The sequence below is a fragment of the Coenobita brevimanus genome, chromosome 1 (assembly GCF_032717465.1).
Source record: "Coenobita brevimanus isolate Jiangsu-jjx chromosome 1, ASM3271746v2, whole genome shotgun sequence".
Taxonomy (NCBI): domain Eukaryota; kingdom Metazoa; phylum Arthropoda; class Malacostraca; order Decapoda; family Coenobitidae; genus Coenobita; species Coenobita brevimanus.
The window spans coordinates 59110196-59126593 of NC_136954.1; the positions used below are offsets into that span (position 1 = coordinate 59110196).

Consider the following 16398-nt stretch of genomic DNA (forward strand, 5'->3'; position numbering starts at 1 on the left):
GTCAGCATCCAGCTTAAAGAGGGCAGCGAAGCTTGGCTGGGGAGGTTGGGGAGGTTGGGGTGGCTGGGGAGGTTGGGATGGCTGGGGAGGTTGCGGCTGTTCTTGTGGCTGTTCTTGTGGCTGCTTTTGGGGCTGTTCTTGTGGCACATCGAGTGGGGGGGGGGTTATCAGTGATTTCACAGTTATCATCGTCTACGGGAATGGTGGCAATGACGTCTTGGATATTGCGTTGTCTGTCCAGATTCTCTAAGAAAAACTTTGTTATTTTTGCCTGCTTTGACATTTTCAATTTTTCTTGATATTGTTCAACGTGCGGCCGCCAGGGGACCGCCAAGTTTGAATTCAAATCGCCAAGCGAGCATTCAGTGGTCCGTGGCCACCCTACCGCCAAAAGTGAGTTTCGCCAAGTTGAAATTCGCCAAACGAGGGGGCTTACTGTATTACTGTACACAAATTTTTTACTTAATAATGTATTACTGAAGACACGAACTGTAACTGGTAAATTAAGAGATGTTATGGGTTGTTTAACTCACCAGTAATGAATAGTGTTGAAACCAGCAGTTGTAGGCAGGTAAATCCAATTAGAGAAAGTCCAGGGTTAGTAGTAATATGCACATATTGTAAAAGCACGGAACTTAATATGTATTACTAAGGAAAATTCCTAAAACCTACGGTACAGTATATTTCCCTTTGTTTGTCACTTTCACTCATCGTCCTCGAGCATCGGCTCAGGACTACCTGCTTCTTCTAGGGTTCCTTGAATTTCCTAAAATCAGACTTTACTGATCTACCAGAAGACCCGCCGACATGTCGTAAAAATACCCCCGCTAATACCAATACACCATTCCTGTATGAGATAGCCCTAGCACATATTCAATATAGATGGTGGGTGTTAGCACCAAAGTGGTGACATATAGAGGTGTATGGTATGTAGGAGGACTACTGGGCCTTGAGAGCAGGCTGTGAAGCCTATGCCTAAAGTCAGACACATATAAAAAAAAAAAAAGCCTAACAGATGTCAAGGAAGCTAACCTAAGCCTAACACTAGTAAATAACTCACTAAAACCAACAAATAAAATCAGAAAATCGTCAAATATGTCTGGAAAAAAAATCAATCTTAGTAAACTGTACCTCAAAATGACAATGTTCAACCCACCTATCATGGCTAAAACACATAAATCTAAGTCTAAAAACGGTTTATAAATCAACCTAAACATACAACTTCAGTCTAAAATATCATCAAAATAGGTTAAAAAAATCAAAACCCATTGCTAAACCGGGGTTTGGCCATCGCTAGGCAGAGTATGGTGATATTTCTACACCCATCGTTAACCCAGGGTATTGAATCCAGGGGTATCGTATATCGAGGTACAGTACATCTCCACAGTACGCGAGTTCCAAGTACGCGATACCCCTTGTACATGAGGATCTTTTTTTTTTTTTTTTTTTTTTTTTTTTTTGTGCATACTGAACTCCTTGTAAGCGAGACGGGCAGCAAAGAGTGGCCCAAATCCGGCCGATTCGATGTCTGAGTTGTCAGAAATAGACTTTGAAGGGTTTATGAATGAAGTGAGTGCATTAGGTAGTGAAAGTGTCAAAACTGCTGGTGACGAAAGTGGTGGGGAAGGTGGTGTGCCAGGAGGTGTGGTGGGTGATGCAGGAGATGCACGCTAGGTGCCTCATCCTGCCTCGGATCCTCTTCTTACCTCCATCACGCCTGTTGTCCTCTTGGGTAAAGGTGAGCAGCCATATTCTTGTTGGTTTAGTTAAGCCATATCCTTGTTGATTTACCAAGTAAAGTCATAATCTTGTTGGTTTACATTATCTTAGGTAATATGTCTTAGATAGTTTCCCTGTATAGTACAATACTTAGGTCTGAATGGCTTCTCAAGGGTTGCCCATGAAGGGGGGTGTTGCCCATAAGTAATTTATCCCATAAGTTTGAGGAGAAGAGCAGGGGAAGTCGTTGAGGCATTCAGTAGGAGGTGGGTGGATGTGGCGTGTTTGCAGGAAGTCCGGTACAGGGGTGGATCACCCAGAAAGATTGTTGGGAAGGACTGTTGCTATAAGTTGTTTTGGCATGGGGGAACAGACGGATATGGAGGTGTTGGTGTGATGGTTGGGGAGAAATGGGTGGAATATGTTATGAATGTTTTCAGAGTAAGCGATAGGATATTGGTAGTGAAAATTCTGTTGGGAAGAAAGATAGCTGCGATTATATCAGCATATGCTCCACAGGCAGGATTGGATGAATCAGAGAAAGATAGATTTTGGGATGATGTAATACGTGTAGTGGATGGTATGCAGGATGATGAGATAGTGATTTTGGGAGGGGACTTAAATGGTCATGTAGGTGAAGCAGCACAAGGTTATGAAGGAGTGCATGGGGGATGTGCATATGGTCTAAGGAATGCAGAAGGGGAAAGGATACTCAAGTTTGGGGAGGCAACAGACATGATTGTGTGCAACACATATTTTAGGAGAAGAGACAGTAAGTTAATTACGTATGAGTCTGGGGGAAATAGCAGTCAGATAGATTATTTTCTGGTTAGGAGGGCCGATAGGAGGTTAGTGAGGGATGTTAAAGTTATAGGAAGCGAGAAGTGTGTGCAGCAGCACAAACTATTGATTTGTGATATGGTGCTTAAAGAACAAGTGATGAAAAAGAGGACTTATGTACCTAGGAGGAAAATATGGAAGCTGAAAAACCAAGTAGTAAGGGATGCCTTCTATAGCGAGTTGAGGAGAGTGGTGGCTGAACAGGGAGCTGTAGACAGAGGCGTTAATGAACAGTACAGAGCCCTCAAGAACAATTTCTTGAGAGTTACTGATGTAACATGCGGCTGGACAAGAGGACCACCAAGACATAAAGTAACTTGGTGGTGGGATGAGGGTGTAGAAGCTACAATTAAGGAGAAAAGAAGACTTTTCCGGGAATGGAAGAAGGGTGGTAGCAAAGAGGAATATTTGGCTGCCAAGCGTAGGGCTAGAAGAGAGGTATACAGGGCAAAGTCTGAGTCACAGAGACAATTACTTGATAACCTAAATCATGGGGAAAGGAAAAATATATTTAGGGTGGCAGGTCAGGTGAAGAGGGATAATCGGGATATCATAGGTGAGCAGTGTGTGAAGAATGATGAAGGAAGGGTAGTGGTGAACAGTGAGGATATTAAAGATGCATGGAGAGAGCATTATAACCGGTTGTTGAATGAGGAGTTTGACTGGGACAGGGAAGGTTTGGGGCCAGCAGATCCAGTGTCTGGCCCTTGGCCTTTGATTGATACTGTTACTGTGAGTGAGGCAATAGGCAGGATGAGGGTGGGGAAGGCAGCAGGTGTGTCTGGGTTGACTGCCGAAATGTTGAAGGCCTCAGGCGATATTGGGGTGAGTTTAGTCACTGACCTGATAAATAGGATTATTTATGAGTGTGTTGTCCCAGATGATTGGCTGAAGAGTGTAATTGTAAATGTGTATAAAGGGAAGGGTGATGCCCTGGAAAGAGGAAATTACAGAGGTATAAAGCTTTTAGATCAGATAATGAAGGTAATGGAGAGAGTTTTAGAAGGTATGATTAGAGAAAGAGTGAATATTTATGAGATGCAGTTTGGGTTTATGCCAGGTAGGGGGACCACTGATGCCATATTCATTGTTCAACAGCTTCAGGAAAAATATATTGGTAGGAGAAGGGATCTTTATTTTGTTTTTGTTGATTTGGAAAAGGCCTTTGACAGAGTCCCTAGAGATGTAGTTAAGTGGGCAATGAGAAAGCTTGGCTTGGAGGAGTGGCTGGTCAGGGTGGTTATGGCTATGTATGTGGGTGCACACACCCAGGTGAGAGTGAATGGTGATTTGAGTGATGAGTTTTCCGTGAATGTTGGTGTGCATCAGGGGTCAGTCTTGAGTCCCATGTTGTTTATCATGGTACTTAAGCCCTTTCACGTGACTTTAGAAACAGACTCCCGTGGGAGTTGTTGTATGCTGATGATTTGGTGTTGATTGCAGAGAATGAAAGGGAGGCGGAGGGAAGGTTTAGGAAGTGGAGAGATGGTATGGGGCAAAAGGGTTTAAGGGTAAATGAAGATAAAACAAAAGTGATGATATCTAGGGTTGGTGACGGTATTGTCAAAGACGAGGGAGAGTGGCCATGTGCAGTTTGCCACAAGGGCGTGGGAAGTAATTCCATCTTGTGCGGTGTGTGTGATAAATGGGTGCATAAGAGATGTGGTGGTATCAGAGGTAGACTGCGAGATAATGCTGATTTTACATGTACGGCATGCCGGGGTGAGCAGGTGGAGATTGTCAGACGTGAAATGATTGAACTTGCTGGTGAATCTCTTGAGTGTGTGGAAGAGTTTTGTTATTTGGGAGACATGTTGTGTGCTGGAGGTGGGGCTGGAGCTAGCTCTGTGGCTAGGGTGAGAAGTGGTTGGAAGAAGTTCAGGGAGCTCTTGCCTCTCCTGATATTGAGAGGGCTCTCCCTACGTGCTAAGGGGTCTTTGTATGCAGCATGTGTTAGGAGTGTAATGCTATATGGCAGTGAGACCTGGGCAGTGAAGGAGGAAGATATTCGCCGGCTCAGACGTACAGAAATGACAATGATTAGGTGGATGTGCAGTGCGACCCTGCGTCCAAGGCCTGGAGGGGCTGGGTTTACAATGGAGAGTTGAGAGGTAGGATGGGACTGGAATGTATTGGTGTTGTGATGAGGAGAGGTAGATTGAGGTGGTTTGGACATGTGGAGAGGATGGGGGATAATAATTGGGTGAGAAGGGTGAGAAGTGTTAATATTGGGGGTGGTGTTATGAGGGGCAGACCGAGAAAGACATGGGACGAGGTCATTAAGTGTGACCATAGGGTTAAGGGACTGGACAGGGAGGCTGCAATGGATCGTGCAGCGTGGATAGCCGCCATTAGGTAACCAAGGCCGACACATGCAAGCATGTTGGAGCCTTTAAAAACGAAACGAAACGAATTCACAGTATGCGAATTCCTAGTACACGACGTCTTCTGCCGCCCATATAGGCGCGTACTAGGGGAATGTACTGTATTACTGTACTGTATACCTGTCTGACTGAGTCTGTAGTTACTATATATATATACACACACACACACACACACACACACACACACACACACACACACACACACACAAAATTTGCAAAATATTTGCAAAAAATAATTGAGAAAAGTAATAATATAATTTTAGTGGGTGACTTTAACTGTAAAGAGGTGAACTGGGAGGAATGGTACTCGGGAGGCGGCGAGGATTCATGGGGCACTATGTTATTAAATATAATAATGAATAATGTGATGACGCAATGGGTCAAAGAAGAGACACGGTTTCGAGGCGAGGACACACCAGCAAGGTTAGATTTACTGTTCACCAAAGAACCCGATGTAATAGAATCATTGAAATATCTCTGTGCTTTAGGAAAAAGTGATCATGTGGTCATTGAGTTCCAGATGTTAATAGGGAACGTCGAGCCAAGAGACGAGCTTCATAGACAGGGAAGATACAACTTTGGGAAAGCAAATTTTACAGGATTGAGAAACTTTTTTGAAAATGCGGATTGGAGAAAATTCAGAGAAACAAGAGAGATACAGAAGAAGTGGGATATCTTTCTAGACCTCTATAATTTGGGAGTGGAAAAATTTGTACCAAGAGTAAGAGGGAAAGAAAACAGGAAAAAAGAGTGGTTTAATAGAAGGTGTATGATAGCAAAAAAAGAGAGAGATAAGGCGTGGAACAATTGGAGAAAGAGAGGTAACAACAGAACAAAGGAAGAATATAAAAGAACAAGAAATGAATACACGAGAATACGTAGAGAAGAAGAAAGGAATTTTGAAAAAGGTATAATAGACAAATGCAAGGATGAACCCAAACTGTTTTATAATTTGTTAATGGCAAACTGAAACAAAAGGAAGGAATCACCAAACTGAAAGCAGAAGGAGAGGTCTTTAAGGATGCGGCAATGCAAGCTGAAATAATGAACAAACGTTTCCAGTCAGTTTTCACTAAAGAAAAGGAGCTTGTGGAAGGGGAGGGAGTGATTAGAAATGTTCTGGTGATAAAAGATATAAAAGTGGATGTACAGGAAGTGTATAAATTACTGGAAACTCAAGATGTAAGGAAAGCCCCAGGACCTGATGGAATTTCTAATTGGGTACTGAAGGAATGCAGAGAACAACTGGCGGATAAAATTCACAGTTTAATCATATGCTCACTGGAAGAAGGGAAAGTGCCACAAGAATGGAAGAGGGCAAATGTGGTACCAATTTACAAGGGAGGAAACAGGGAAGAACCCCTGAATTATAGACCAGTGTCTCTAACCAGCATGGTCGCAAAATTGTGTGAGAGAATCCTAAAAGACAGATGGATAAAATATCTGGAAGAGATGAATATTTTGGCTGAATGTCAGTTTGGATTCAGAAGTGGAAGGTCATGTGTTTCTAACTTGTTGAGCTTTTACTCAAGAGCGATTGACGTGGTACAGGAGAGAGATGGTTGGGTGGATTGTGTGTACTTAGACTTAGAGAAGGCCTTTGACAAGGTACCTCATAAAAGACTAATGTGGAAACTAGAATATATAGGAGGACTGAAGGGGAAATTTCTGGAATGGATGAGAGACTTTTTGAGAGACAGACAAATGAGGACAGTAATAAAGGATAGGATGTCTGGATGGAGGGAAGTAACAAGTGGAGTCCCTCAAGGCTCGGTGTTGGCGCCAGTAATGTTCCTGATTTACGTAAATGATATGGTAGATGGAATGAACAGTTATGCAAGTCTGTTTGCTGATGATGTAAAGATCTTGAGGAAGGTTGAGGTTGAGGAGGATTGTAAAATACTGCAGGAGGATTTGGATAGGATACACAATTGGAGCCGGACGTGGGAAATGAAATTTAATGTAAAGAAATGTAAAATATTGGAAATGGGTAAAAGTACCAAGAGGCCAGCACTGAATTATTTGTTGGGTAATGAATTAATCATAAAAAGGAGAGAAGAGAAAGATTTGGGAGTGCTGATCCAGGATAGTTTGTCACCAGAAAAGCACATTAACAAGATAGTTGGAGAGACTTATAAACTCTTGACTAACATAAGAGTAGCATTTCATTACATGGATGAGGAGATGATGAAAAAATTGATAGTGGCAATGATCCACCCCAGGTTAGAAAATGCAGCGGTAGTGTGGTCCCCACACAAAAAGAAAGATATAAACAAGATCGAGAGAATACAAAGAACAGCAACCAAGATGGTCCCCAGTCTGACAGACCTGTCATACAGAGAGAGGCTGGAAAAACTGGATTTGCCTTCCTTAGAGGAAAGGAGAAAGAGGGGAGACGTGATTGCAATGTTCAGGATCATGGTGGGAGTAGATAAAATTGACAAAGATCTATTTGTATGGGATAAGAGAGCAACAAGAGGACACGGAATGAAATTGAAAAAGTCAAGCTGCTTGAAGGATATAAAGAAATACAGCTTTCCTTACAGAAGTATAGACTTATGGAATAGCCTGGACAAAGAGATTGTCCAGTCTAAAAACTTAAACGAGTTTAAAGCCAAATTTGACTTATTGAGAAACAGTGACGGAAACCCACGAGCATAGTACATTCCGTGTATATCACAATTAGGTATATTAGGTAAATACTTAAATATTTGGAATGACTTAGACAAAGAGGTGGTGCATGAGAAAAACATTCATGTGTGTAAAGGTAGACTTGATAAATGTGGATATGGAGACAGGACAACACGAGCATTGCTCAATTCCTGTATACTACAAATAGGTAAATACACACACACACACACACACACACATATATATATATATATATATATATATATATATATATATATATATATATTGGTTGGTGTGGATGCTCACCATCCACTCACTCGATGTAGCACTGCTCTCGGGTGCCTGCCCTTTCCTCACTTCCTTGCTTCTTTCTATCCTTCCTCTTCTGTCTTTCTTTTCTTCAGTCTTTCCACTTCTTTCTGTCTACAGGTGACTTTACACTATGTGACAAGCCAAATGGATTCCTGTACACCACGAAAGCATTTACAGTACTACACTTGGGTGGTAACCATATGATCAAATTATGGTACCTCATGGTTTACTGGGCAATTAAGATGCTCCAATTGGACTGAGCTGGTGCAAGTTTATATATTAGGGGTGGTTGGGGTTTACTGCTCACGTAATGCCACTCAGGGATGAGAGAGGCTAGTCATTCTCATCTTAAATGTCATGACCAACTTGTCTAGCCCCAGACTCCTACGCTCCTCATGAGGCAATACTGGATTAGACGAATGAATATCTATCTATCTATCTATCTATATCTATCTATCTATCTATCTATCTATCTATCTATCTATATATATATATATACATACATATGTATATATAAAAATATATATATATATATATATATATATATATATATATATATATATATATATATATATATGTATAAATATATATATATATATATATATATATATATATATATATATATATATATATAGGCTATAATTATATACAGTACCAATATATGCACTAGCTATACACAGAGTCGATCTGACATATGTTAAGTCATCTGATAAAAACATGGGTGCTGAACCCTTGTCCTACATTCTACTGTGCAGTCTCCAGTTATGTCCAAACATACAATGAGGCAGATTCATGGCCTTCACAGTAAAGCAACATCCAATACAGCCTTACATAAACAGCAGATAATGATACTACACCTCATAAGCTGCATCCACAGTAAGGTGGGCTCTCAAGTACCTCTTCAGTAATTTCTCATCAATCTTCAAGTGTTGGATGCTGACAGCATTAGCAGCAACTCTGTCAGCCAGTTCCTGGAGCTCAGCCATTATTTACGGTCATAACCACACTGACCTAATAAAATGAACATCAATCACACACATCATAAATACAAGAACTTATCAGTACTAAACAACAAATCTGTAAATGCCATGGAACTGAGTGAAGGAAATAGTGTCTTTATATATATATATATATATATATATATATATATATATATATATATATATATAATCATCATCATGATCATCAGCCATTTGAGTATCCACTGCAGGACCGGCCTATCCCAACCAAAGTCAGGACGATAGAGCCAATGTATCTCTACCAAGTGGCTTAGGCTGTCTAGTAGAGATTGTATGTAGGGTGGGAAGTGCATGTAAGTGTAACTGTAGTGTTGTAGTGGCTTTGGACGTGTGTGTAGTCTGTGAACCAAGTGTTTTCGGCCCGTGCAAGCCGACTGGGTGCAAGCATACCTTATAGTAAGCGACACTGGTTCAACCACAGCACCCCTTGTGTCCGCCAATGCAGTACGTGGCCGGGTGAACACTCCCAAAGTTTATTACCCCAGCGGGGCGCGAACCCTGGTTCAACCATGTACGATACGCACACTCTACCACTGTGCCACAGAGGCTCCATATATTTCATTCATTCATTGCCAGACGCCACGTATCCCAAACAGGGTGGCCAAGGGCTTAGAGTTAATTGTTTTACAGGGAGGGGCACTAATCCTCAACCAACCCCACTTGACATGTAGCCAAATACTGTATATATACCTGCTGTATATATATATATATATATATATATATATATATATATATCTATTGCCAGACGCCTCAATCAAATTCAGGGTGGCCACAAACAAATTGCCTCCACGTCGCCCTGTCCCCCGCCATTTCACTGCCCTGCTCCCAACTCACATCCCCCTCTCTCATATACCTCTCCACCCCATCCCTCCATCTCATCCTAGGCCTCCCCCTCCCTCTCCCCCCATCCACCTCACTCACATACACTCTCTTCGTCAGTCTTTCACCCTCCATCCTCTCCACATGGCCAAACCACCTCAGTGTATTCCTCCTTACGCTTCCTATCACATCCACATCCACACCACAATGCTCCTTTATATCCTCATTTGTCAGCCTGTCTCTCCATGTGACTCCACAGGCTCCTCTTAAATAACTCATTTCCACTGCTCTCACTCTTGACTTCTGCCCTTCCAACAACGTCCATGCTTCACTTCCATACGTTAGAGATGGTATCACAATACTGCCATGTATTAACTTTTTCACTTCCACGCTCACTTCGCTGTTTCTTATCACTGCTTTCAAAGAACCAGCAACCTTTCTTCCCTGCTGTACCCTTTCAAGCACTTCACCCTCCAAACTTCCATCCTTACTTATCACACTACCCAAGTACTTCAACACACTCACATTTTCCAATTCCTCACCATCCAACCTCGCTGTACATTCACTGACTTCACCTCTCTCAAAGATCATCACTTTACCCTTCCCTACATTCACCTTTAGATTCGGTTTCTTACACACTCTCCCAAACTCATCCACCAAGCCTTGCAGCTCTCCTTCGTCTTCACTCAACAACGCAGTATCATCTGCAAACAACAGTACAGGGAGTTTCCAAACACTATCCTCTCTCACCAGGGCCACTCCAACATCCACTACCCTACCTTGTACCTCTTTTATTACCCCATCCATGTACAGATTGAACAACCTTGGAGACATGACACATCCCTGTTTCAACCCAACCTTCAAAGAGAAAAATTCACACAGTTCACCATCCACACGCACTGCAGCCTTAGCACCATCATACATACTCTTCACAACATTCAACAACTTCCCATTATACTCCATATATTCTTAATACTTTCCACAATCCTTGTCTATCCACCCTGTCATATGCTTTCTCCAAATCCAAGGAAGCTGCATACAACTTCTTTCCCTTCTCTAGAAACTTTTCCACTAAAGATCTAAGAATGAATATCTGATCTACACAACCTCTTCCCTTCCTAAAGCCTCCCTGTTCTTCTCCAACTAATTCCTCTGTTATTTCCCCATCTCTGTCAATAAGTATCCTACCATACACTTTTCCTATTACTGTATACTAAGAAGACAAATGCCCCTATGATTACCACACACTTCTTTTTCCCCTTTTCCTTTCTACAAGGGAACAATTATACCTGACTTCCAATCCTACGGAATTCTACCTTCCTACCAAGCCAATCTGCACATCTTCCACATCCACTCTACTACTATCTCTCCCCCATGCTTCAATATTTCACCACACACTCCATCAATTCCTGGGGTTTTCCCCAACTTAACTTTCTTCATTGCTTCCACAACTTCTATCCTACTGATTTCTTCCTGTCTTCTCACCTCCCTCCTTCTCCCAGCCATTCCCCAGCCACTTACACTCGCAACACTTTCATCCTCTATGTTCAACAATTCCTTAAAGTGTTCTCTCAATCTGCTCACTTTTTCTCCCTTCTCCACTAGTAATCTACCATTTTTATCTTTCACTTCACTGCTAACTTCACTTCCACCCTGTCTTACTCTCTTCACCTCTTTCCAGAACATTTTCTTACAGTCCCTCCACTTTACACTCAAATTCCTTTCAAATTCCTCATCCATTCTCTTCTTACTTTCTCTTACTAATCTTTTTAACTCTCTCTTTCTTTCTACATGTAACTCTCTCTTCCGCCTCTCAACTTCTGCGCTCCTATTTCTCATCCATTCATTGTATGCTTTCTTCTTTTGTGCCATAGCCTGTCCCACCTCTTCATTCCACCACGCTGTTCCTTACACCCCCCTCCGTCTCCTCTTCATCCCACACACCACATCACATGCTGCACATATTTCTTGTGATTATCCTGCACACACCTTCCACGTCCCCCATCTGCTCCAATTCATATTTGCCCAATCGTTCCTCCACTTCTCTCTTATACTCTGTCTTTTTCTCATCCTCTTGTAACCTTTCTCCTCTCCTTGCAAATACTCCTTCTTCCCGTCCTTCCCTTCTTCCATTACTCCATCTTATTTGTATCTTGAGTCTGTATCTTGATATATAATATACATATATATATATATATATATATATATATATATATATATATATATATATATATATATATATATATATATATATATATATATATATATATATATATATATATATATATATATATATATATATATATATATAATAGGAGAAGTTGTCTTTTTTCTGTAACAGGAAAAGTATATGGTAGAACACTTATTGACAGTTAGGGAAATAACAGAGGAATTAGTTGGAGAGGAACAGGGAGGTTTTAAGATGGGAAGAGGTTGTGTAAATCAGATATTAATTCTTAGATCTTTAGTGGAAAAGTTTCTACAGAAGGAAAAGAAGTTGTATGCAGCCTTCATGAATTTGGAGAAAGCATATGATAGGATGGATTGACAAGGACTGTGGAATGCATTTAGAATATATGGAGTAGGTGGGAAGTTGCTGAAGACTGTGAAGAGTATGTACGAGGGTGCTAAGGCTGCAGTGCGTGTGGATAGTGAATTGAGTGAATTTTTCTATTTGGTTGGATTGAAACAAGGATGTGTCATGTCTCCATGGCTGTTCAATCTGTATATGGATGGGGTTATACAGGAGATACAAGGTGGGGTAGCGGATATTGGAGTGGCCCTAGTGAGAGAGGGCAGTGTTTGGAAACTCCCTGTACTGTTGTTTGCAGATGATACTGTGTCATTAGGTGAAGACGAAGGGGAGCTGCAAGACTTGGTGGATGAGTCTGGAAGTGAGTGTAAGAAATGGAATATAAAGGTGAATGTTGGGAAGGGTAAAGTTATGGTCTTCAAGAGAAGTGAAGTCAGTGAATGTACAGTGAGGTTGGATGAGGAGGAAATGGAAAATGTGAGTGTGTTTAAGTACTTGGATAATGTGATGAGTAAAGATGGAAGTTTAGAGGGTGAAGTGCTTGAAAGGGTACAGCAGGGAAGAATGATTGCTGGTTCCTTGAAAGCAGTGATAAGAAACAGGGATGTGGGCATGGAAGTGAAAAAGCTACTACATGACAGTATTGTGATACCAACTCTAACGTATGGAAGTGAAGCTTGGACCTTGCTGAAAGGACAGAAGTCAAGAGTGAGAGCAGTGGAAATGAGTTATTTACGAGGAGCCTGTGGAGTCACATGGAGAGACAGGCTGACGAATGAGGATATAAAGGAGCGTTGTGGTGTGGATGTGGATGTGATAGGAAGCGTTATGAGGAACACACTGAGGTGGTTTGGCCATGTGGAGAGGATGGACAGTGAAAGACTGATGAAGAGAATGTATGTGAGTTAGGTGGAGGGGGGAAGAGGGAGGGGGAGGCCGAGGATGAGATAGAGGGATGGGGTGGAGAGGTATATGAGAGAGGGGGGTGTGAGTTGGGAGCAGGGCAGTGAAATGGCTGGGGACAGGGCGACTTGGAGGCGATTTGTTTGTGGTCACCCCAAATGGGATTGAGACGTCTGGCAATAGATAGATAGATAGATAGATATATATATGCTGTACACACACACACATACAAATATATATACTGTATATATATACTGTATATATTACTGGCAGGGGTACTCGGCATTGCCCAGGCCAAAAAGGCAAACACTCTAATCCTATTTGTTGTTGTTCAATCTTTCTTTCTACTCCAGAAAGACCATGTATCTCTTATGCTTTTGAAGAGGCATTATAAGTGGACCAGGAACCTTGTATTTCAGTTTTTGCAGACTAACTTACAGTATTTGTACACGCATGTTTACTATTAACGGTGACCTCAAATGACTACGGAGGTAAACCTCAAATAGACTATGTCTGAACTGGAGGTCATGTGAGTCTCCATGCCAAAAATTTGGCTGCAACAGTACCCAGTATTGCCCGGGCTAAAAAGGCGAACACTCTACCGGTGCCCTCAAATGACCCAGATCTGAATTTTGAACCCCCTACCACCATCCATGGATCACCCTGATTCAGAATATATATGGGTCTGAGGATCTCTTGCCCTTGGTCTAGGTGTGATTGAAGGACAAACAAACAACGCCGCTCTTTTATTTATACACACACACACACACACACACACACAAATATATATATATATATATATATATATATATATATATATATATACATACATATATATATATATATATATATATATATATATATACTGTATTTATATATATATATATATATATATATATATATATATATATACTGGCGGGGGGGACACAACCTGGCCGAACTATGGGGTGGTACTACTACTCTGCGGCCAGGTTGTGTTAGGAAGAATACTGCCACCGTATTCCCTGCGTGTCGTAAAAGGCGACTAAAAGGGGCGGGGTGAGGGGACTAGCGACCCCCTCCTCTGTTTTGTAGTTCCTAAAAAGAGACAGGCCAGAGAAAGGGATGGGGGATGGAGTTATCCTCGTACCCTGAAGATGGGGTCTATGAATGTGTGTGGATGTAGTACGATTGAGGCTAAAAGGGAGGAGATTGGGAGAATGTTTGTGAGAAGAAAGTTGGATGTGTTAGCTTTGAGTGAAACGAAGATGAAAGGGAAGGGGGAATCTATGTTTGGAAGTGTGAATGGAAGATTGTCAGGTGTTGATAGAGGAAGGGCAAGAGAAGGTGTGGCCTTGTTAGTGAGTCCGGAAGTTCAGCAATGTGTGATTGAATGGAAGGAGGTGTCATCGAGACTGATGTGGGTGAAAGCGAAATTTGAACGTGAGTTGTGGGTGTTTGTGAGTGCATATGGGCCTGGTAGTGAAAGGGATGAACAAGAGAGGGAGTCTTTCTGGAATGATGTTGATGAGTGTCTGCAGAGTTTTGAAGCGAATGTGAATGTGGTAATGATGGGAGATCTGAATGCTAGAGTGGGAAATGTAGCAGTTGAAGGTGTAGTTGGTATGCATGGTGTGCCTGGAAGAAATGAAAATGGGGAACGAATGATAGCGATGTGTGTTGAGCGAGAGATGGTGATTGGGAATACGCTGTTTGAGAAGAAAGATATTTATAAGTATACATGGGTGAGACAGGAGGGTGGAAGGGTTGTTGATAGAGCCTTGATGGACTATGTGGTTGTGTCTAGGAATGTAATAGGAAGATTGTTGGATGTGAGAGTTCTGAGAGGGGAGGGTGGAGGTATGTCTGACCACTACCTGGTGGAGGGAAAGTTAAGAGTAGGAAAGAGATGGATGAGAGCTAGGAGGGTTAGGTGTGGCAGGGAGGTTTTGAAAGTGAGTGAGTTGGATAAAAGAGAGAAAAAGATAGAGTATCAGGAGAAATTGAAAGATGAGTGGAACGCAGTGAAAGATCGGGAAAATGGCAGCGTGGAGGAGGAATGGCAGTTGTTTAAGAGTGCTGTGGTGGGGCATGCAGAAGAGGTGTGTGGTGTGAGACATGTGGGTGGTGGTGTAAGAAAAGGAAGTGAATGGTGGTGCGAGGAAGTAAGTATGGCTGTGGCTGAGAAGAGACGTGCATATGAAGTGTGGCTGCAGAGGAAGGATGAGATGTCATATGAAAGGTATAAGGAGAAGAGGAATAGAGCGAGAAGGGCTGTGCGTGATGCTAAAGTGGCAGCAGATGAGAGGTGGGGTAGGCGGCTGACAGAGAATTTTCAGCAGAATAAGAAAATGTTTTGGAAGGAGGTGAAAAGGGTGCGAAAGGGAGAGTCTGGGAAGGAAGAACGAGTAAAATCAGAGGATGGAAGGATGTTAATTGAGATGGATGCAGTAAGGAAGAGATGGGCAGAGTATTTTGAAAGATTGTTAAATGTAGAGGAGGAAAGGGTGGCTGAGATTGTGGCGGATGGAAGGGTGCAAGGTATAAATGAGTTGGGAGAGTTGAATGATTCCTTGATCACGAAGGAGGAAGTGGAGAAGGCAGTAAAGGAGATGAAAACAGGGAAAGCTGCAGGTATGGATGGGTGTGCTGTGGAATGCCTGAAGGGTGGTGGAGTGACTATTGTTGACCGGTTAGTAAGATTGTTGAATGTGTGCTTTGAGAAAGGTATGGTGCCTTGACTGGGCAAGTGCTTGTGTGGTCCCGTTGTATAAAGGCAAGGGTGATAAGTATGAATGTACTAGCTTTAGGGGTATAAGTCTGTTGAGTGTTGTAGGTAAGGTGTATGGTAGAGTGTTAATTATGAGAGTTAGAGAGGGTACAGAGGGAGTGATTAGTGATGAGCAGTGTGGCTTTAGGAGAGGGAGGGGATGCGTTGATCAGGTGTTTGCTGTGAGACAAGTGTGTGAAAAGTATTTAGCGAAAGGCAAGGATGTGTTTTGGGCATTTATGGATTTAGAGAAAGCGTATGATAGAATTGATAGGGAGGCTTTGTGGACTGTTTTAAGATTGTATGGACTTGATGGTAGGTTACTAAAAGGGGTGAAAAGTTTTTATGTAAATAGTTTGGAAGGGTGTAATTGTAAATGTGTATAAAGGGAAGGGTGATGCCCTGGAAAGAGGGAATTATAGAGGTATAAAGCTTTTAGATCAGATAATGAAGGTAATGGAGAGAGTTTTAGAAGGTATGATTAGAGAA

The 16398-nt window shown here is 42.0% G+C and overlaps 1 protein-coding gene across 1 annotated transcript in view; it reads right to left on the reverse strand.

Moving 5' to 3' along the window:
* Positions 1-16398, reverse strand: part of LOC145398860 (uncharacterized) — a 64525-nt gene that overhangs the window by 38122 nt on the left and 10005 nt on the right. The window contains exon 2 of the mRNA XM_080271889.1: positions 8744-8897. Within this exon, the coding sequence (XP_080128015.1) occupies positions 8744-8872 (129 nt within the window). The 5' untranslated portion in view covers positions 8873-8897. The remainder of the gene's footprint in view (positions 1-8743; positions 8898-16398) is intronic.